This window comes from Stegodyphus dumicola, chromosome 10, assembly GCF_044657685.1.
Source record: "Stegodyphus dumicola isolate Sdum_Otavi_A_Nest chromosome 10, ASM4465768v1".
NCBI lineage: Eukaryota > Metazoa > Arthropoda > Arachnida > Araneae > Eresidae > Stegodyphus > Stegodyphus dumicola.
In genome coordinates this window covers 179,062,360-179,086,375 of record NC_140777.1, presented here as the reverse complement: position 1 = coordinate 179,086,375, position 24,016 = coordinate 179,062,360, and the positions used below count along the sequence as shown (strand labels likewise).

General features: G+C 34.5%; 1 protein-coding gene across 2 annotated transcripts in view; it reads right to left on the bottom strand.

Moving 5' to 3' along the window:
• The window catches only part of LOC118186231 (glutamine amidotransferase-like class 1 domain-containing protein 1), a 31,540-nt gene extending 14,560 nt beyond the window's left edge, over positions 1-16,980 (bottom strand). The window contains exons 1-3 of one of the 2 annotated variants that reach the window (XM_035356316.2): positions 16,830-16,980; positions 16,674-16,726; positions 1,298-1,386 (exon numbers count right to left, since the gene is read on the bottom strand). In XM_035356316.2, coding sequence (XP_035212207.1) covers positions 1,298-1,386; positions 16,674-16,726; positions 16,830-16,837 — 150 coding nt within the window. In that variant the 5' untranslated portion in view covers positions 16,838-16,980. The remainder of the gene's footprint in view (positions 1-1,297; positions 1,387-16,673; positions 16,727-16,829) is intronic. The other variant, XM_035356317.2, reaches the window with a different exon arrangement.
• Between the last annotated feature and the right edge of the window lie 7,036 nt (positions 16,981-24,016).

Here is a 24,016-nt window from a genome sequence, read left to right as displayed (position 1 = left end):
TATGACGTCCTTTACATTGGTAAAAGTCATCTGGTACAAAGTGTGGAGTGTCAGTATTGCAGCCAATGAAAGTGAAAAACTAAAGAATGCAATATAGACAACTACTGTCATCTGTTAGTGCAGTACTGAATTAAAATATGTTGCTGGAGGAGGGGGGGGGGAAGATTTCACAATGCTGGAAATGGTCATTACTTGAAATGTATATTTTTCAAGTTGTGCCAGTATTGCAGCCCATGAATGATTTTTCTTACAGAAAATATAAACATAAAATATTCAAACCTTGCTGGGAAGTAGAATCACGTTCTTTTAGGAAATTAATAAAATTTAAATTTACACTGAATTAGAGTTTATAATCCAGTAATGAAAAAGATTAATTAAGTAAAAGTAATTTTTACTCACCAATACTCGGTAATGAGGATTTACTAAATGTACTATTTATTTTATAGTATGCTTGTGCTTTCTTTGAAGATGGAAGATTTAAAAAAGGATTAAGGAAGAGTAAGAAAAATTATATATGATTATGGGATTAAGTGCTTTAAACATAACATGAGGAAATTATGCAGTGTGATAAAGTAAAAAGTGGCCACCCAGATGGTATAGTAGTTAGGGGAGCCAACTGTGATATCAGAGCCCAGGTTCAAATACTGGAGAAAACATAATTATAATTGTCTGTCCCTTCATAGGAGACAACGGTGGTCACCTATTAGATGCCTCCACATTAAAACAGCTACCGCTTCTGACCTTAGAAGAAGCCAATGTCTAATAGGCAAGTGCCTGCCATTAGATAAATAAATAAATTAAAAATAAAGTTTTAAACTACATTGTTTTATATCATGTGAAAATATTATTTTTGTGAATATAGTGGTTCAGTAAAAGTTTTATTTAGTATTATTGACGTACGCATAATCTGTTACCAAATATAAAGCTAGTTAAGCATTTTGCATATATGTAAGTAGCAATACTTTACTTTACATCTTACAGAACATATGGTAAAAAAAAAATGTCATTATTTCCTAGATTCCATTAAAACGCTTCTCCTACAAATGGTTTCCAGTAAAAAAAAGTCTGATTTATTTTGCTTTATTTTAATTTATGACTATGAAAACACGACTGATTATAAAGACTAGAATATGAACTAGAAACTCAAACTGTTAAAATGACAATGCATTTTTATCCAGCAGTATTTATGTATGCATTAAACATTTCATAAGGAATAACCAATATGTGAAATTCTACAGATTCCAATATTTTATTTACGACTTGATTTCTAATAAGCACCTATATAAAAATGCCATACTTTTTCACTTACCCCTGGGGTTGCAATCTGAACAGTAAAATTTGTATGCAGTAACGTAAAAGATTGGATAAATGATTGTGCTGAATTTCCTAAAAAATAAAAATTGCAATCAATGGTGATTTTGCAAAATTTATCGACATATAGTCTAGAAAATAAATTTGAGATACTTCAGTAGAGCAGAACTCCATTTATCAGGAAGGCTAGATGAGTTTATTTATGCCTTTTTAAGTTTTTTTTTTAAATTCCTTAAATATACAAAAAATAATAAACCGGATTTCAATTTTTTAGGAGAAATAGTTAATTGGTTATACAAAACATGCAGAGCGTATTTACCTTAGGATACATAGCTTCATAAAATAATTTCAAAGGAATTAATTTATAAGAGTTACTCATTCATGTTACGTAGAAACAGAACTATGAAAACTCTAAACCAACATTTTTTCAACGTGTGTTCAAAGCCTGCCCCTTGTGGTCTTCCTAGATTTCTAAAAAAGTCAAAAACTAATATTGAAATTAAATGCATATAGCAGAAATTTTCAGATCGCTTGCTCTCTTAAGATAGACATTTTATGAAATTTATCACTGGCTGCTCTACCTTTGGTGCTAACTCTTTAGTCTTAGCAACAAAAAAGGGATTTAAAGAACTATGACTGTGGTGCATCTTATTAGCAAACATCCAAACATTTAGAAAAGCTATGCTCTTGCATAGCTTTTCTGCATTCTTTTTGTTCTGCATTCATTTTGCATTCTTTTTGTTCTTACAACAGGCTTATCCATCTCATTAGTTTTTAGAAACACTTATTTAATTTTTAACTAATAAGGTAAAGATTATCCAAATGCTATAAGCTTTTAATTATGGAAGAGAAACATGATTTTTTCTAATTACTTAATACCAATGTAAAATTAAATCAATTTTAATTAATTATACACTCACGTTTGTGAAAATTGCAACATCATGAAGGACTTACGCGAGTGAGCTGAAATTTTCAGGAAATGCAAAGTAGCGCATGATATGCAAATGATTAGAATTGCAAATCCGTAGCGCATGCGTATGCTGAGCAGCGCCCTCTGAACGGCTGATGGATCCGAATAAATAGACGGCTGTAGCGAGGCGTGTATGGTTATCGGTGCTTATCTGCTAGTGGTAAACGTTAACTCAATCTGTACTTATGCCTCGTCGACGAAAGAGAGCGAGATTTGAACAATTTACAGAGTTTGAACGAGGGAGAATCATCGGCCTTCGTGAAGCTGGATTGTCGTATCGTGCAGTAGCCTCTCGTGTGCAGCGTAACAGCAGCACAGTGATGCGCGTTTGGAAGCAGTGGACGGACGAGTGTCGGACAACTCGGAAATCCGGGAGTGGACCCCGAAATGTGACGTCAGCTCGCGATGATAGACACCTGGTCCGCATGGCGCGGACGGACCGTACAGCTTCCTCTAGACAATTGGCAGCACTGTGGTCAATAGCTACAGGTGTTTCATTGTGTGCTTCATCAATTCGTAGACGTCTGCTGCAGTGTGGACTGCACGCACGGACTCCTTTATACAGGATCCCCCTAACGCACGACCATCGCCGCCTGCGGCTACAATGGGCCAATCAGCATAGAGACTGGCGTGCTGATTGGCAGCATGTCGTGTTTTCTGACGAATCCCGCTTTAATTTGTGGTACCATGATGGCCGCATTCGTGTCAGACGCTATGCCGGTGAACGCCACCTTCCGGAGTGCATTATCGAACGCCACAGTGGACGAACACCCGGAGTTATGGTCTGGGGCGCCATAGCATATCATAGACGATCTCAATTGCTACGAATTGTGGGCAATCTGAACAGCAACCGGTATATCCGTGAAGTTCTACAGCCCGAAGCTGTTCCCTTCCTTCAAAGCTTGCCAGGCGCTGTATTTCAACAGGACAATGCCCGCCCTCATACTGCTCGGATTGTTAAATCCTTCTTTGCAGCGCAGCAGGTACAGCTTCTTCCTTGGCCTGCGTGTTCCCCGGATATGTCGCCAATTGAACATGTGTGGGATGTCATTGGTCGGCGTCTTGCTTGTGATCCTCGTCCTGTTGCGTCTGCAGACGAACTTTGGGTACGCGTACAAACGATATGGAATGCTCTTCCTCAGTCAGACATTCAAACTTTGTTTGACTCCATGCCACGTCGTGTAGCAGCACTTATTGCGGCGCGTGGTGGCCACACAAAATACTGATTCTGATCTCTTGTTCTTGTTTGTTTGCTTTGAACATTTAATCATTTATTTGTACCACTACCACTCAACTGTGTATTAAATTGCATTCAATTATGACGATTCCTTCTTGGTGTTGCAATTTTCACAAACGTGAGTGTATATTAAAAATATAAGTATACTGGTAGTGATATATGTAAAAACAAATTTCTTTCAAAGAGAACAGGAGTCAGGTGGTCGATAAAGTGATCCCCACTTGAAAATGAGACTCTAAACCATTTGAGAGTTGTTGAACTTAAAATGGACTACCTAAGTTCAGCGGTTTTCATTTAAGAACTGGTAAAGCACATTTTCCTTTTCTTACCTCCCACCAACCTATATACAGAGGTACGGAAGGTAATGCTTTTGGTTCAAAAATTCAATAGTGAGTTTTCAGTGAATAAGTATTGTTACGAATTTGGTATTTAAAAAGCTAATGTTAGTTCAATTATAAATTAAATGGTTTTATTTCTCGCGCAGTGCAGCGCGTGACGAATATTAAAAGGAAGCTAAGCCGGAAAATTAAAAATACAAGAGCGCGTGCATTAAATAAATAAATATCTCTTTTTGATTTCGAGAAAGTACTGGAAAATTCTAGCGCGTAATTTTAAAATCTTATAAAAGGAGGAAAACATCTCAGTTTGTAGTAGTTGCTTAGTTTGTTGTTTAGAAAACTGCTCTTGTTGATTGTAGCGAATTCGCGGATTAGCGTTCTTTAGCTGTTTTGAATTACGTTCTATTGGACATTTGAGTAGTTAAAAGATAACTACTGTGAGATATTGTAATACTGCATGATAATTTGAGAAAATTTAAGCATTTTTGTTGTGATAATAATAAATTTTTATTCATTTTTCATCGGACTTGTGCATTCATTTCATAACGAACCCGTACGCACGCAACAATTTTTGGTGTCAGAAGTGGGATTTGAATGCCAATAACAAGAGCGATGGAAGAACAATTCAGGCAAATGATGACTGCATTTGCTGCTTTCCAAGAAAAGATGGAAGGAGCCGTCAACTCCGTTAAGGAAGATATAAAAGCTGTACAAGAAAAGATGGAAGCTGGCCAAACATCTTTTAAAGAAGAAATTAAAGAGGAAATGAAATTGGGCCAGGAATCCATTAAGGAAGAAATGAAATTGGGCCAGGAATCCGTTAAGGAAGAAATGAAATTGGGCCAGGAATCCGTTAAGGACGAAATGAAAGCCGTTCAAGCTGGTCAAGAAGAAATGAAAAGAGAAATTACTTGCATAATAGAAAATAAATTTGAAGCTATGGAAGGCAGAATTGACGCAGTTGAAAATAAAGTTGGACATATTGAAGAAAAAGTTTCTTCCGTAAAAGATCATATTGAAGAAAGAATTTCTTCGGTGAAAGAAGAAATAGAAGAAAGAGTTTCTTCTGTAAAAGAACATATAGAAGGGAGAGTTTCTGCAGTGGAGGAACGAATTGAAGGAAGAGTTTGTGCCGTCCAACACCAAATCGAACAACAAATTGATGAGAGAGTTTCTGCAGTTGCCAAAGAAATGGATACTTTAAAGAAATTCATAGCGTCGGCAGGGAGCAGGAGTGATGATTTTAAATTCTTACCAATGCCTGCTCGTCCACCTCTGAAGCTATCCACATATGATGGGAAGACCTCCTGGCAGGTGTATAAGACACAATTTTCTATCGTGGCGGATGCGAATGGATGGGATTCCCAAGCTAAGGCCTGTCATCTCGCCGCTTCTCTAAGAGCCGACGCAGGGGCTATCCTTCAGACTCTTCCCGAAAACAAAAGGTTAGATTTCGAAGCTCTGTCCGGTGCCTTGGAGTTGCGTTTTGGGGAGAAGTGTTTAAAAGACTACAGCAGGCTCCAATTAAAATCTCGTCAACAGAAGCCTACCGAAACACTTCAGGAGCTCGCCGCGGATGTTGAAAGGCTGTCCCATCTCGCCTTTTCGGAATGCCCGACAGAAACAAGGGAAATCCTGTCCTTGCAATACTTTATCGACGGCATCCGAGATACTGAAATACAGAAAGCTCTACGAATGGCGGATGTAAAAGATTTAAAAAGTGCTCTAGTGTACGCCATGAAATTTGAGGCAGCCCAGCAAGCCACTCGTCGAGACCGCCACCCAGTCAGAGCTGCTCAAGTCCAGGAGCCAGGGGATCAAGTCACCGTTCGACTTGACGATTTAACTAGGCAACTGAACGCCTTGAGACGGAATATTGGTGAGAAGAAACCAACCGTTAAGTGCTGGAACTGCGGTGCTGAAGGACACATACGACGAAACTGCAAAACACCCCAGGGTACTGATGTTAAGACCGCTTCTAACAAGCAGCAGGGAAACTAATTAGTGGCCATCTCGCGGAGCAGAGGTTGCCAGATAATGAAAAGCCCCCGTTTCAGATTTCTGCAGTGAGAGGCGGCAGTAATGGACTTTTCATAATAGGACATATTAATGGAGTTCCGTGCAATATGACTATAGATACAGGAGCCAACGTTACCATCATCCGAAAAGATTTTGCTCAACAACTAGGAAACAAACTTATCTGGACGCTGCCCTGCATTACCCTCCAGACTGTGTCCGGTGAGAAGATTGACATCGTCGGAAAAGTAAATGTTAACATCACGTTTGGAAGTGCCGCTTACCATCACACGGCATATGTAGCAGAGATCACTGATTCTTGCATACTCGGATTGGACTTTCTAAGGAAATACAATTTTTCCTTGGATTTTAAAAATAACGAATTGCATTTTACATCTGAGGACATAGTGTTATTTGTCGTTAATGATGAAGAAGTTAAATCTGTCCATAAAATCATAGCACAAGACTATATCGCAATACCGGCAAGAACAGAAATTTTACTTCCTGGATCCATAGCCGAAAACAGAAATTTCCGCTATGGCATCATAGAATATCCTAATAACTGTAATATCCCAAAAGGAGTACTAGTAGCCTCAACACTCGTCGACCTATCCAGAATGGTTATCCCGGTGAGAGTCGCCAATGTAACTGAAAAGTCGAGAGTTATTAAGAAAGGTGAAGTGGTTGCAACATGTACTCCAGTAACCAGCGTTGAAAGAAAGAGTAACATCCCAGAATCCGTGTCCTCAGAGAGCATTACATCGGAGTTATTGCAGAATGCACAATTAAACGATAAAGAGAAAAATGCTGCCGATCGCGTCATTAAAGATCTTCAAGTTGTTTTCTCCCGCTCGTCTTCTGACGTGGGTCGAACTAGTTTGACACAACATAGAATAGATACTGGCGATCATCCCCCGATCAAGCAACATCCAAGACGTCTACCGTTTGCTAAACAGGAAGAGGTGCGAACACTGTTAAAAGATATGGAAGAAGGCGATGTCATCGAGCCTTCAGCGAGTCCATGGGCATCTCCCATCGTTCTCGTCAGAAAGAAAGACGGCTCAACAAGATTTTGCGTTGACTATCGCCGGTTGAATGAGGTTACGAAGAAAGACAGTTACCTTCTTCCTAGAATTGATGACATTCTAGACACTCTTTCTGGAAGCAAGTGGTTCTCAACACTTGATTTAAAGAGTGGGTATTGGCAGGTAGAAATCCATCCTGATGACCGAGAAAAGACGGCATTTACTACGGGACAAGGACTTTGGCAGTTCAAAGTGATGCCGTTTGGACTGTGTAATGCACCGGCAACATTCGAACGTCTTATGGAGACTGTTTTGAAAAGCCTTTCCTACGAAGCCTGTCTGATATACCTGGACGATATCATCATCGTCGGAAAGAGTTTTGAAGAGCATCTAGAAAATCTTAGAAAGGTGCTTCAGAAACTGAAAGAGGCCAATCTGAAGCTGACTCCCGCTAAATGCAAATTGTTTCGAAAGGAAGTGACTTACCTGGGACATGTCATCTCTGCAGAAGGTGTACGCACGGATCCTGAAAAGGTATCAGCGGTTAAATCCTGGACGCGTCCCGAAAATGTCCATCAGCTGAGAAGCTTCCTAGGGCTTTGCACCTACTATAGGAGATTCGTGAAGAACTTTTCTTCCATCGCAAGACCACTTCACAAGCTGACAGAGAGCAAGCAAAGATTCTTGTGGACAAAGGAATGCGAGGATGCATTTAACAACTTAAAGGAAGCTTTAACATCTGCTCCAATCCTGACGTATCCTCAGCTCGACAGACCATTTATTCTCGACACCGACGCGAGCAATGAAAGTGTCGGTGCTGTTTTGTCCCAAGAAATAGACGGCCAAGAACGTGTAGTAGCTTACTGGAGCAAGTGCCTGTCTAAACCGGAGAGGAATTACTGTGTTACAAGGAAAGAGTTGCTCGCCATAGTCAAAGCTGTAGAACATTTCCATCATTATCTATACGGGAGAAAATTCCTCCTCCGCACGGACCATGCCTCATTGGCCTGGCTTTTAAATTTCAAAAATCCTGAGGGTCAAATAGCCAGTGGATACAGAGACTCCAAGAATATGACATCACTATCCGTCATCGTAAGGGATCATCACACGGAAACGCCGACGCCCTGTCTAGAAGACCTTGCCAAGAAAGCTGCCAATATTGTTCCAGGGTGGAAGCGAAATACGAGCTGCTGACTCCGGTCGCAAGACAAATTACAACATCAACATCGGCTGATCGAGACCCATGGAGTGATGATGAAGTCAGGAAAGACCAGCTGGAAGACCGCGACATTAAACCCATACTTGATTTAATAGAGTCATCAAACAGAAAACCTACATGGCAGGACATTTCTATCTGTAGTCCTACAACAAAACAATACTGGGCACTCTGAGATTCACTTCACATTCGAAACGGCGTCTTATACCGGAAATTCGAGTCGGATGATGGGAAGACGTTCCGATGGCAACTGATACTTCCAAGATCCCGGATTCCTGATGTCCTCAAAGAACTACATAACAGCCCTACAGGAGGTCACTTTGGAATTATGAAGACCTTACAGAGAGTTCGTGAGCGCTTTTACTGGAATAATGCAAAGAATGACGTGCAAAAGTGGTGCCGATCTTGCGATGCCTGTGCAGGTCGGAAAGGACCGAGGAAACGCAGCCGAGGCAGACTGCAACGTTACAACGTAGGTGCGCCTTTTGAACGTATCGCCTTTGACATCCTGGGACCTCTGCCACGAACTGCTGATGGCAACAAATACATACTCGTTGTCATTGATTACTTCACCAAGTGGTCTGAAGCTTATCCTATTCCTGATCAAGAGGCAGTCACAGTAGCTGAGGTAATGATACAGCACTGGATTTCCAGGTTCGGAGCGCCTCTTCAGTTACATTCCGATCAGGGAAGGAATTTTGCCTCGGCAGTAATCAAAGAACTATGCAAACTACTTGGCATTGACAAAACTGAAACGATGCCATTACATCCCCAGTCGGACGGCATGGTAGAGAGGTTCAATCGAACCATCCTTAATAACCTCTCATTAGTGGTTTCCAGAAACCAACAGGACTGGGACAAGAAATTACCACTCTTTTTACTGGCTTACCGCAGTGCTGTCCACGAGACTACCGGCTATTCTCCATCACAGTTGCTCTTCGGTCGTGACCTTCGTCTGCCTTGTGATCTATTGTTTGGCCGCCCTCCGGATGCTCCTTCGTCGTCTGAGGAATATCTTCAAGATCTCCAGGCCCGGTTTGAAGTGATGCACAATTTTGCACGAGAGCGAGTCAACTTGGAGACGGAGAAGATGAAGACCCGATACGACACAAGAGCTACTGAACATCAATTCCACGAAGGAGACAAGGTGTGGTTGTGGAATCCGACTCGACGGAAAGGACTTTGTCCGAAATTACACTCACCTTGGGATGGGCCGTACACAGTCCTGAACAGGCTGAATGACGTCGTGGTTCGGATTCGTAAGTCTTCGAACTCTAAACCTAAAGTCGTTCATTACTATGGCCATAGTACATATGTAAATAATTGTAAATAGTATCAGACCATGGTCCTTTTTGTTTTTAAATATGTATTTGATTTGTTTTGTATTTAGTATTTGATAGTATTTGATTTGTTTAAGTTAGTTATTGCATTTATTGTTCATGTTGTTTGATATTGTAATGTAATGTTTATGCCTCAGTTGCATTTATGCCACAGTTGTAAGTTTAGCTTCCTGTCCAGGGATTGTACTGCCCGGGACGTGCAGATCTTGGGAAGGGGGCAGTGTTACGAATTTGGTATTTAAAAAGCTAATGTTAGTTCAATTACAAATTAAATGGTTTTATTTCTAGCGCAGTGCAGCGCGTGACGAATATTAAAAGAAAGCTAAGCCGGAAAATTAAAAATACAAGAGCGCGTGCATTAAATAAATAAATATCTCTTTTTGATTTCGAGAAAGTACTGGAAAATTCTAGCGCGTGATTTTAAAATCTTATAAAAGGAGGAAAACATCTCAGTTTGTAGTAGTTGCTTAGTTTGTTGTTTAGAAAACTGCTCTTGTTGATTGTAGCGAATTCGCGGATTAGCGTTCTTTAGCTGTTTTGAATTACGTTCTATTGTACATTTGAGTAGTTAAAAGATAACTACTGTGAGATATTGTAATACTGCATGATAATTTGAGAAAATTTAAGCATTTTTGTTGTGATAATACAGTCAAAAGTCGTTAATCCGGACTCGTTGGGACTTCGGCGAATCCGGATTATCGATTTTTCCGGATTATAGATCATCAGTTTAAATCTCGTAAGATGGCATGCAGAAATTCTAAAATTAAAAATATGAAACCGTAATTTATGAAATAAAGAACAATTATGATATAAAGGGTATCAAAATTTGCAAAAAGAAAAAGCTTAATATTTATTTGTTTACTTTATTAAACATTTCTTTTAATGTAAGTTGTTTAAGTTTTGCTTCGTTTCATGTGATAATACTTTCTCTTTAATTCTATTAAACAGACATAATTTCTTGTTCAGTTACAAAGTTCCGCTGTTTAGGTCCTATAATTGCTGTGTCAAGAACACCGACTAATTTGTCAATCGAAATCTTTTCGTTTTCAATAACCTCTGTTACTTTTTTTCGCTATCGGAAGCGAATTATAATGACCAGGAACTTGTTTTAAATCATATCGAGATGAAATACTACATTTGGTAAGGAATTATAAGCCAAATAAAAACATCTGCGCTGAAGATAAGGATAGTGCAGACAAATCAACTTCCAATTCATTACGCGCCCGCCGCGGCGCGGCGTTTCCCCCGCCGAGCAGCGTGAAATTGATAAACAGATTTCAGATTTCAAAACATACTTTCGCTTTAGATCCTTTACATATTAACAAATATATATCGTAAATTCTATTTGATATAATCGAAAGTTTAAGCTTACTTTTATAAAATTGCTCTTACAGTCTGCAAAAAATAATAAGCCGGATCCAATTCGAAGATTAAGGAACAACACAATCTGCAACATTAACTGAAATAGATAATTAGATAATTTTAGCTTATACGTCCATTATACATAAAACGTGCACGCGAAAACGTATTCTGCACTTGCGCACACTGATATGCGCAGTCGTAAAAGGTCTTACGCGCACGCGTAAACGCCTATGCGCATGTGTCAACGCGGCGCATGCGCAGAAAGTTTTTAGTTTTGATGTCCGGATTATAGATCATTCCGAATTAACGACTTTTGACTGTAATAAATTTTTATTCATTTTTCATCGGACTTGTGCATTCATTTCATAACGAACCCGTACGCACGCAACAGTATAAATTTAAATCCCCATAACAAGTTTTTACTATTTTTATTTTGTTTCTGTGTGAGGTTTTTTTCATCCATGATTAATCTAATGTAAAAACTCCCAAAATTTGTATTTTATGTATTTAAGTTTTCTAAGTTCACATACAGAGTTCATTAGATTTTGAGTAAAACTGGCAACTAGAAGCAGTACTTTACAATGAAAAATTATATTAATAGTAATTAATTTATTATATAAAATTAACTTAAATATCTAATTTAATGAAAAGTATAAATATAATCCAAAACTTTTCAATTTTAGTATTTAAAACTTTCCTATCAATAGGAACAACATATTAGATTTTGTTTAAAACTAATCTAAAATCTTTTGTTTAAATTAACTGGAAGTGATATTTTACATCCCTCCATTTACGCAGATAGCTCTTGAAGCTTTGCTGTAACCACATAAACAAACAAACATCAATCTTTAGTTTTGAGTTCATTTTACTTTTGTGTTTAATCACTTTCCAAATAAAAGGATGCTGTCCCAAAAAGTTACTGCTATGTATTATTTTTAAAGAAATAATACACCAAATATAAATAATACAGCAAATATAATAAGAAATGTATGGGAGCATTTTATTGAGAATTTTAAAGATACGCTGCTTTTAAAAATTTTGTGATTGTTAAGTCATTGATTTGTGAATCTAAAAAACTATATGACCAGAGATCAATGCATTATTTTTAAATCAAAGCATAAGAACTGATGTGTACATAAGCACATACAGTTTTCGTTGTTCCTTGATACAGGATAAGGATACAAAAGTGAGTACTGCTTATAATTAACATTGAACCATAAAGTTTATAAAAAAGATTTTATTTACAAATGATCAACAGCAAATGACTGTTTAATTAAAGCTTATAAATATATGGCTAATTTTATATCTTAACATGGAATCAATGGGAGATCATGAACTGGCCAGAACAGACTTTTTTCCCTCAATGCATTTATTGATAAAAATTTACTCTACAGTACCCCTTGGCGAATTGTATCTTTTTTGATGCCAAGATCTGCTCCAGGAAGGATTGGCACCAATTTCAAGACGGCCACTACACAAAACCAAAACAAGAAATCAACGACTTATGTAAACTCTATGTCCATACACACATCAACCTACTTTCACTTCAAAAAACATCAGAGAATTGCACAAACTAGACATTGCACACTGCCATGTACACATCGATCCATTTTCACTTAAACAAAATCACAAAGCTAAAATAAAGTTAAAACGGTTACTATTACAAAAAAGCGTAGGAGACTTCCATATTTTCTGAACAAACAATACCGCTTTGGGATTTTTTTCAGAAAGAAACTAAGGGGTACCGTACAGTAAAGATCAGCCGGCAAATGCAGTGATATCTTATCAGTTTATTCTCTGTGCAAGGATCTCCTCATAAGCCAAAACAGCACTGGCCTTTTTTTTTTTTTTTTTTAACATTTCTGATAGAGACAGAGAAACATAATTTTTTAATTTAGTTTTGTCAGAAATAGTGTATCACACATTTAGTTTTACAGAAATCAAATATTTCTATTGACGTAAATATTCTATCTTTGTTGAAAGAAAATGAGGAGAAATTTAAAAACAAACAGACCTGTGGGTAAAAGGCAAAATTATCTGGGACTTTAAGTATGTGGATAGAGTCACATTTAATTTGGGCATCTGGAGTTCTACTGTACTTACATAAAATACACTAAAATTATATGATGATATTATTTCATATCAAATATCTTAGAAAATCTAAGTACCTATATAGTGTATTTATTATTCTCAATACTTTTCAATATCAGAATTGCACATATAAAAATAATTCAATGCTAGGAAGAACATTTTGTAATCAAAATTACAAAAATGCACAAAAGTCGTTAATTCGGACCTCAAAGCTACAAACTTTCTGCGCATGCGCGTAAGACCTTTACGGCTGCGAAAATGCGTGTGCGCAAAATACGTTTACGAATGCACATTTAGTATATAACGGACGGTATAAGCTAAGCTAAAATTATCTTATTCAGTTAATGTTGCAGATTGCGTTGTTCCTTAATCTTCGAATTGGATTCGGCTTATTATTTTTTGCAGACTATTAGAGCAATTTTATAAAAGTAAGCTTGAACTTTCGATTATGTCAAATTAAATTTCTGATATATATTTACTAATAAGTAAAGGATCTACAAAGCGAAAGTATGTTTTGAAGTCCATTAAACAAAAAGTGGAATTGCTACAAAAAATGAATAAAGGCATATCCTTTGTTTATCTAAACTTTAACGTTTGTTTATCTTTAACGCCGTGGCGCACAATGAATTGGAAGTTGATCTGTCAACACTATCCTTATCTTCAGGGCAGATGTTTTTATTTTATTTGGCTTATAATTCCTTACTAAATGTAGTATTTCATATCGATGTACTCCGTCTTTGATACGATTTAAATCAAATTCCTCGTCATTATAATTCGCTTCCGATAGCGAAGAAAGTGACACAGAGGTTATTGAAAACGAAAAAATTTCAATTGACAAATTAGTCGGTATTCTCGACACAGCAATTATAGGACTTGAACAGCGGAACTTTGTAACTGAACAAGAAATTATGTCTGTTTATAGAATTAAAGAGAAAGTATTATCACATAAAAAACGAAATAACTTAAAAAACTTACATTGAAAGAAATAATAAAGTAAACGGTTTAATCCTAGTATCCGGTGCACACGGGATTTGGCTACTTTTGGCGACTTTATGATGAGCAGTAAAAACGGGACATATACGATGAGTAGTTAACGGGTCATTCAAAGAAAATATAAAGTTAAATATAGTATATATACATATATATATATACTATATATATAGTAATTACTATATACATATTATAGTAATATAAAGTATTACATAGTATAGTAATATAGTACTATATACATAGTATATATAATATAAAGTATTAATATTATATATACTTTGTATATAGTATATATACTATGTGTGTATATACATATCTATGTGCGTATAGTTTATATATATAGACGTTCTTTGGATCATTTTTGGTGTTGGCGATAATTTTCAAAGTCTCGCCAAGGCTGCACCGTATACTAGGATTTTACCAAGTAAACAAATAAATGTTAAGCTTTTTCTTTTCGTAAATTTTGATACCCTTTAGATTATAATTGTTCTTTATTTCATAAATTACGGTTTCATATTTTTAATTTTATAATTTCTGCATGCCATCTTACCAGATTTAAACTGATGATCTATAAATCGATAATCCGGAATCGCCGAAGTCCTGACGAGTCCGGATTAACGACTTTTGGCTGTATATAACAGAAAACATAGTAAGAAATTTAGAATCTAATTCACAAAGACATGAAAGAAATTAAAATCAAAATAAGTAAAATCCCAAAACTTTCCAGTAAAATGCAAAAAAACTTCCAACTAATTGTTGTCAAACCAGAAGAATTCCTGAAAACAATGGGGAGATATAAAAAAAAATCAAAAATAAGAAGAGGAATAAAATCAAAATCTGATTCGATGTTATCAAGAGAGGCTAGATCAGACTCAATTGAATCCTTCCTCCCAGGAAAACCACCACATTTCTGTTCATTCAAAATTAACCGATTTTAAATTATTTAATTATAATAGTCTATCTCAAAATGGGATATTTTCGCTTCTATAAAAATTTTGTGATACTGTTATATATTTCTTCTTTTGTTTATATATATATCCATATTATTTCAAATTTAAGTACGACTTTAATATAAGGAAAAAAAATTGAAAACTTTCAAATTTTACATTACACCCAAAGGGACTTTTTTTAACGATTTGTGCGATATCTTTATTTATTAAATAGCATGTTCTTCGCACTTAAACCATAAACAGCAATATCGCAAAATAATTTTTAAATGAGCACATCTTTAGAATTCCCGATACGTAGTTTCATGTACTGAAAATAATTTTTTTCCCCTTCCGTATACAGTTTTGCCATTGCTTGCTTCGAAATCGTTGAGTTTGTTAATCAAAAAATTTTCAAAGTTTTATAAAATATGAAATAGATAATAAAACAAATTCCAAATTTGGACTTTCAGATGCCTATATTCGGGTGAAAATATACGTTATTCAAAATTTGTTGGCTCTAGGTACCTTTAGTTTATCACAATGCGAGAAACATACAGACATTTATGTAGATTCTTCATTATTTAATTTCTTTAAACATAATACAGGGCGATAACATTTGATACAACAATTTGAAAAGTGAACCAACATTTATAGTGAACCAACGCAAAATGAAATTAATAGTCCTTCTGGGCAAATTGCCTCTTGGACTAAAAATTATTTTACAATAGGTTTTAGAAAATAAATCTTTCCTCTTGATTTCTCATCTTCACTACAGCACCAGCCCACTTGATTCTTAGCAATATTTTAATCACTGGTAATGCAGCATCTTAAAAAAGATCGTTGGGGAGCGAAAGATGTATTCTGTCTACATTCTTTTCAATGTTTCATTCTAATCCTATGTATGTATTAGATCTAACAATACAGTAATAAATGATTAACTTCTAATCCTATGTATGTATTAGATCTAACAATACAGTAATAAATGATTAACCATTGTTTTGATAGTTTAGCATGATTAATAATAAATTTATTATCTTTTAAAAATGATTTTCATTAATCTTTAATAATTTCTTACGATTTACAAGTGAAAAAGAAGGTCTTTTGATGACTCTGAGACTTGAATTTGGAAAAAGATTTTTTTCATGGAATTTAACCATGTGAATTTGTTATGAATTCATCAAAGAATTTTCACTACACAAAAAATAAAGGTAAATGAAAACTTATTTCTATATTTTATAACAATTAGACAATGAAAAATTTACATTTTCTTATATATGAATTCAGATGCCATGAAGATATGGTTAGTCGATATGGTAATGTCTCTAAAATATTTAATAAGACTGATAGAATTCCTGCTTCCTTTTTTTGGAATATCATCTCATTCGCTTTAGAGCTTATTTTGTGCTTTAAAGTAGTTAATGTATGTGCTTCAAAATGTATTTTCCCAAAAAATGCTACGCATGTGTTATATTTAACATCAGTATTTCGTCAAGTATTTATATATGTATGTTAACTGTTTCTACTAGTGCATTAACTAGATTTTCACTCGGAAAATGGATACAACCCAACCTATCCCCCCAAAAAAATCATGCAAAAAATAAAGAATGCTGCAGCTCTATTGAAAATAACATGCCAATAAAACACAGAAAAAATTACATCTATGTTTAATTTCTTTTTTTTTTTTCTGTTAAAGCTCCCAAGATTACAACACAAAAATTCTGATGATTAAAGAGAATAAGTTATTTTTTTAAAACATGAATAAAAAAATTAATCTGAAAAGGAAAATCCGAGATATTATGAACTTGGCATTATTAAACAAAACATAAATAAGATAAACAATCAACTCACCTTCTTTGCATCCACTCAGAACTATTAGGCAATTATGACGAGCGCTAGACATGCTGTACAGTAATATATTTAAATTAATCAGATTTGCAGACAAACATCAAAAACGGAACAAAAACGTCTCACACGAAAAACAAATAACACTAAATGATTTCTGACCTTTTCATTAATTTTTAATATTCGAGTGTTAGAACAATTGCAGTGATTCTTGCATCTCATTCACACCGGCATATTTACAATTTCAACTCGCCCCTTAACGAAATAATAAAAAAAAGCATTCGCTCGAGATGAGATGTTGTGTGGCGGCGGCAAAGACACATTTATATTTTTAATTAAAACATGAATAAAATGAAATTTATTTCAAAGAAAAGGTACTTCCTACTAAACTAAAAGGAGGTTATTTTTTTATTTCTTGACTTTAGCAATAGATGATAAAATTATTCAGAAACTTAAAACTGCAGAGAACGTGTAAAACGTATTCGTAAAAGTATTAATTAAACAGTACAATAAAAAGTTACAGACGAGAGCAAAGTTTACCAATATATAATATTTCAAGATGGACAAAATCTAATCTTAGATTGCTTTTAGTTTTATGGGCAAAGGTCTGCCATTTTGCACTGATATATAATATATGGATAGTGGTATACAAGGGTATGACAAGGCACTTATATAATAAGATATGACACAGATTGGAAATAAGTAATTAACAACTATAGGATTTTTCCAATGCAAATTACTGATTTGTTTTCTTTCATTTTTTCAGAAAACTTAGTTCTCAGTAATTTAGTTACTTTATTTGCTTTTTGTGAGTACTAGTCATATTTCAAATTACAAGTAATTATCCGCGATTCAATTCACCTATAGATGGCGCTTTCACACATTAGTATGGCGGATGAAGCTCGGTATTTTGATTTGTGATCTGGCTTCGTACATTCAAAAATGGAGTTACTTAGCTCTTCCGAAATGTTTGATTTTGTTCAAGGAGGCGTAAATTCTCGCTGTATTACTGAAGCAGAGAGCATTTTAAAAAGCTGATCATTTGGTAATGCTCGGAATTTTACTTGAAATCCAATGTACAAGTTTTGGCTTTTAGCGTCCTGATCGCATGAAATCGAAAGACATTTCATTGTTCAAAAAGGACAAATAAAAATTTTTTTAAAAAATTCTTGTTCATGTAAAGGAGGAACTGCTGGCTGTTGTAGGAAATTGTGTCGCTGTTTTATTGTATTGTGACATGTAGCTGATTTTAACGTTCACTGATTGTAAACAAATGATTTCATATGTGTTTTACTTGGGATTTCCAGAAAAATCTGTGCAGTCAAAAGTGTCTTTTTTTCCCATAAAAATGATATTGAATCATTATATGTATACTAAAAATATATTGATCTTTTATATGTACCTATTGTATTTATTATGCACATGATAGCACTAATCATCAAATGCAATTTTGAGAATATCAACAAGCAAAGCACTTAAAAATGAAAAAAAGACACTTGTTATAGAACTATTAATATTCTGTATGTATTATAGAAAATACATGCAATAAATAATACCATGACCAAACATTTCAAAAAAAAAAAAAAAAAAAAAAAAGCAGATTAAGTATTACCTACCTCAGTACTCGAGAAAGCAATCCTGGCATATAACATGTAGTTAACTTTTGATTACATGATATTACAAGCATTTTCTTTAGTTTTGTCCTACAAGTGGTTTAAGCAACTCAATACTGGTAGTTTAATCTCAGCTCAAATCCTGGTGAACAAGCTGACTGTGCAGTTTTTATTTTTTTGCATGTGTTTTATGAATACGAACCAGTTTTCCGTATAAAGTTCTTCATAAAGGCATTCTTCTTCAGGCTGATAACCAATGTGCTTAGCCATATTCAAAAAGCATAATCTAACCTTACCTTTTCTTTAGATTCTGTATTCACATGTTATATCTTTATCTGTTAAGATTTGTTCATAACAGGATCACCAGGCTTCTACCAATCTGGCAGGAGCATACTCAAAACATGTCAAAACCATGTGATTTATAACAAAATCGATCATTTTGTCCTTGCAAACCTTTATAAATGTTCCAAATTTTTTTAATAATTCTTAATAATCTTATTATTTAGAAATGTGTTTATTGTTGTTTTTATATGAACAAAAGCATTTAAATATATCAATTTTAAAAATAACTGAAGTGTTCTTTTAATCAGTTTTGCTTTTCTAATGCTGTTTTTAATTAATAACTTTATATCTGAGCAAAAAATTCAAGAATAAGTCTATTAAAAAGGTCTGTGTGATAAGTCTATTAATTAATTACATTGTATGAACTTCAACATCTTTGGATATGAAACACCGAACTAACACTTTGAATATGAAACATTCTATATGAAAACACCGAGTCCATTCCAATCTAATAGAAGAATAAATTATACTTACGAATTCACAGTACGAGCTTCTCTGTATTATATTACACAAAGATTAGAAACAAAGTCTCCACATAGGAATTACACTGATATGATGGTCTTGTATTGAAACAGAATTGTAGCAACATAGATGATATGAATTACATTATGCCAAAGAATTATTTCATCCTAAATAAATTATAGCTTTTAGTTTAACCAAAGACTCACAAAACAAAATTTCAGATTTGTTGTAAAATTGGTGTCATGTTTTTCCCTATGCTATAATAACTCCACACATTATCTACATATTTTTCTTGTCAGTCAAGAAGATTGATGGAAATATTTCCTTTCAAAAATTATTGTAACAGATATTTCTTTTTAAGTTACATGATCAACAGAAACTATAGAGATATAGCATATAAAAAAAAACTTGAAAAATTATATGTGGAAATTTGGGAGGAACAGATGCTATTTATTTGGTTAGATAATCAACAGATAAAAGTGGTTTATTAAGTATTTCTCAGTGTTATATGAAACCACCTAGAATTTATGAGTATGTTTTGATATCATGCTTATCCATTATTGGGGCTAATGTACATTGTTATCAGTTTTTATTAGCCAAAAATGGTCGAAAGTAGAGTAAAAATATTAGGAGTTTGACGATAATCATCAATATACCATAATGTATTTGCATAGAAATATAATATCCAACAACCAAAAAAAATTAAACTTATCAAATGAATTTTAGTATGCCATAATGGTTTCATGGGAAAATATAACATACCTCTTAAACAACTGCAATCATTATATACAACAGCCATTTCATTATAAAAAAGGCATAAATTATATTAATCAGATAAAATTTCTTGTAAGAGCTTCGCTATCTGGTTATAATTCTTAAGCAAACAAGAAGCCATTTCCAGTACCATAATACTATAATTTTCATAAGAACTATCCCATTCCATCGCAGAATATTAAAAGCATTTTGGTAGAAACAAGAAATTTTATGGTAATTTTCCAACCATATTTTAATATTCAGATTGTAGATTTTAAAATTTTATCATTTAAAAAGTTCAATTTCATAGAATGCAAATTTTGGTACTTTTCCGTTTCGCCAGTGCAAATCTCGCCAAGCAGACTTTATTGGCGAGAACACACAGTATATACATAAAAAATATAGACAAATGTTAGTTCTAAGAATTTTTTATTTTAAAGGTATAAACATTTAAATGTCATTTAAAATTTTGTAAAAAAGCCAATAAATTTCCAAAAAGATATTAATTTAAGAATTTACTATGCTTTCGTGGTAAAACATCCTGATTCGCCGGTTCACATCACATGACCCCAAGTGATCTCATTTCACGTAAAGTACACTACAAAAATTCAATTCTCTCAGTAATTATCTACATTAATTTCAAGTTAAATCTTAATTTGGAATACAAGTTTAAAGCAAGAATTATTTCAGTTTGTACGATTTCAATAGCTTAATCAGAAATTATGTAAAACCACAGTGCTTTATTTTGCTAGGGCATTCTGATTAGAATTAATGAATTTAACCTTTGACTTTTCTATATTTTTGCCATCGGGTGAGCGGTATGATAGCATCCTAATTCACATAATTACCGCCTGCGAACACCACCAGCGGCCGAGCGGTAACGCCGCTGAACACTGGTAGTTATGTCCGAGGTTCGAGTCCTGTGAACGGGCTGGCTGCATGGGTGTTTCCATGGTTTTCCCCATGTGTAACTTGTATACGAGCCAGTTTCCCTTATAAAGTCCTCCACAAAGGCATATAGCCCTCGAGTGCTTTGCCGTAATCTAATAAACCAAACCAAATGCTCGTGAATCACCTTAGGGCATAAAATTGAACTATCTGGTAAAAATTCTATGTAAATTTGTATGCCAGTATTGAAAGGAACAATCAATCTGATAAGAAATGCTGTGACTTCTTTTGAAAATGAGATGTAAAAGGTTACCAGCAAGGATATTCCATTTGGCATTGGTTGTACCATTACTGGCGACCTTATCGCCTGCGCCGGCAAAACGGAAAAGTACCCACATTTTTTATTCTTTGTTCTTAGGGAAAACATTGTATTTGTAAAGAAATCCAATGCTTTCTTTCTTATAAGTACATAGACTCTAGAATTCTATTGTAATTCATTATGATAAAAAAAGTATTTCTCAGTGAAATGACGTTTAACTATAAAATATATAAATCCATTTGTATATGCTGCCTTTGGTCGCATTTGTTCCCAAAATGCATAAAAAAAAAAAAAAAAAAGAAAAACCTGCCACTTTTATAAAATGCTGAAACTAGGGGTTGGACAATCAGAGAATACTTAAATATTTAGTATTTGAATGAGGTTGATTATGTATGCTTCATATAGCTTTGTCCAAAAACAATGTACCATTCATATGTAACACAAAATAAAGTATATTAAATTACTGTTGACAATTTCAGTTTCTTGGTGCATATTTCATAGCTCAGTATACACATGTAATATGAATATGTGCCAGTTTTCAATGGAAAGTACTACGCAAGGACATCATCTATACCCTTAGGTAGATAGCTTGAGCGGGCTTTGCCGTAATCAAATAAACCAGAACCATTCTACCTTACACTATTCATTTAACAAATGTGGCAAAATTTGGTACACTTCTGTTATCAGGACCGAATTCAGAAATGTGTGTATGGATGAATGCGTTCACATATGTACGTATGGCATGTATGTTTGTGTATAAACACACATATAAATGTGCATACACGCATTTCCGAATCCAGTCCCGATAATAGAAGAGTACATAAATTTTTCTATATAAATAACATTTATGTGTGTATTTTTTTATAAGGAACAATATTTCTGACTTGAATCAGTTGCCATCAACTAATGTCAAGTGCAAGTGAAAAACAAAAGAATAATTATATAGAATTAAGATGTAATGTATATTTAAAAATTTTTCTTTACCGTAACTGTTATTTTATTCATAAAACATTATACTTGTATTTTCTTTTATTAAATTAGTAACAGTTAAGAATTGTTCACGTGTGTTTCGTGTGGTTCTATTTTTAGTACAGTCAAAAGTCGTTAATTCGGACACCCATAATCCGGACCTCAAAGCTACAAACTTTCTGCTGTGGAATGAAGAATATTTGATTAGAAATTTACCTTTTATATATATTTGATAACAAAATGTTATGAAAACAAGTTATGCAACTTAAGAAACAAGTTATATGAAATGCCCTTTAAGTTACTGCAATATCATGACACCGTAAATAAGCATATCATAAGACATATTACCAAGATTAAATGTAATTTGTTCCTTCTTTTACATCAATAATAAGTTTTTCTTTAAAAATTTTAGCACTAAATGCCAAAACAAATTTATTATCGGTGCCTTTGATGCAAGGTCACACGAAGATAAACTTGATTTAGCAAATTTCTGAAAACATTAAAATCAAAAGTGTTAAATTACAGCAACATCTATTAAACTATTTTTTTAAACAACTGCCTGGTAAATTTTAACTTTTATATAAAAACTTAATTAAATTACGAATATGTGACTAAGCTTGTACAGTATTCATGTTCATACATTGGAAATAAATTGCACTTAAATTAAAGAGCTGGAAATAGAGTCTGCATGATGCATAAAATATGATCAAATCTATTTGTTAAATATTTGAATTAATGCTTATTTTCAGGGATGTAGCTAGAGAGGGACAATTTTATATATCACTATCGGGCAAGCCCGCTACATGAGGGAAGGGATGCTTTCGTGGAACGCCCGCTTTATTCACGTTAGGTCACTTGATTTACGTATGCAATCACAAGATATATGCTAGCTCGCATGATTGCTAGCGGAGAAGCCCGCCATTTGAGCGGGAAGAAGCCTGCTTTCATTGGCCTTTATTTGAAAGTTGGACCAAACTACCAGTGAAGCCCGCTTTCATTCGACGGGATTTGAAATTTGGAGCAAACTACCAGTGTTCAGCGATTTTTTTCCCGGGCTGCGCCCGCTGTATTCACATATGCATCCACAATTTCTGAACAGTACACCGGGAATCGAAAGTTGGACCGAACTACCAGTATTCAGCGATTTTACCCTGGCTGCGCCCGCTTTATTGACGTTATTCACAAAATACTGCCAACATGTTACACATGCGGAAAATCACGAAAACACCTATGCAGTCAGCCTGCTTGCTGGGATTCGAAAATGGACCGAACTACCAGATTTACCGCTTTATTCACATATGCATACAGAAGATAGTGCATAAACGATACACATGTGTAAAATCAAGAAAACACACATGGAGTCAGCCCGTTTGCCGGGATCGAAAGTTGGACCGAACTACCAGTGTTCATCGGTTTTACACGAATATGCATCCAGAAGACACTGCACACACGATACACATGCGGATTTTTATATATCATTCTAAAACATAACTTCAGATTGATTTGCAACACTTGATATAAATGACTTAATGTATTTTTACTCCTCCGAACTATTTTAATGACAAATTTATTCATTCATTTACAATGTTTATCAGATAATATCAAATCAATATGTATATCTGGTATTACCAAAGGTTTTATTATCCTTAGCATTTTTTATATGTACTATAATTTTCTTAGTAAAAGTGCTGTACGCAAACAATGACATACTGGCAATGAAAATTTTGAGATTGTGCCAGTAAAAAAAAAAAAAAAAAAAAAAAAATCGCTAAATCTTCTTAGCACTGATGAGGCTTATAGTTACGGGTATCAACACTGCATAGAATCGACACCAATTCTAGTTACGAACATATAAGCAACACCATAAAATCGAATTTTTATAACGACATAATAATAGGTAAGAGAATTAATGCATATTTGCCCCAGAAATACAACTAAGATAATGTTTGAGATAATAAATATGGTTGCATCATTAAATAACTATGCAAAATCTGTTTTCTTGC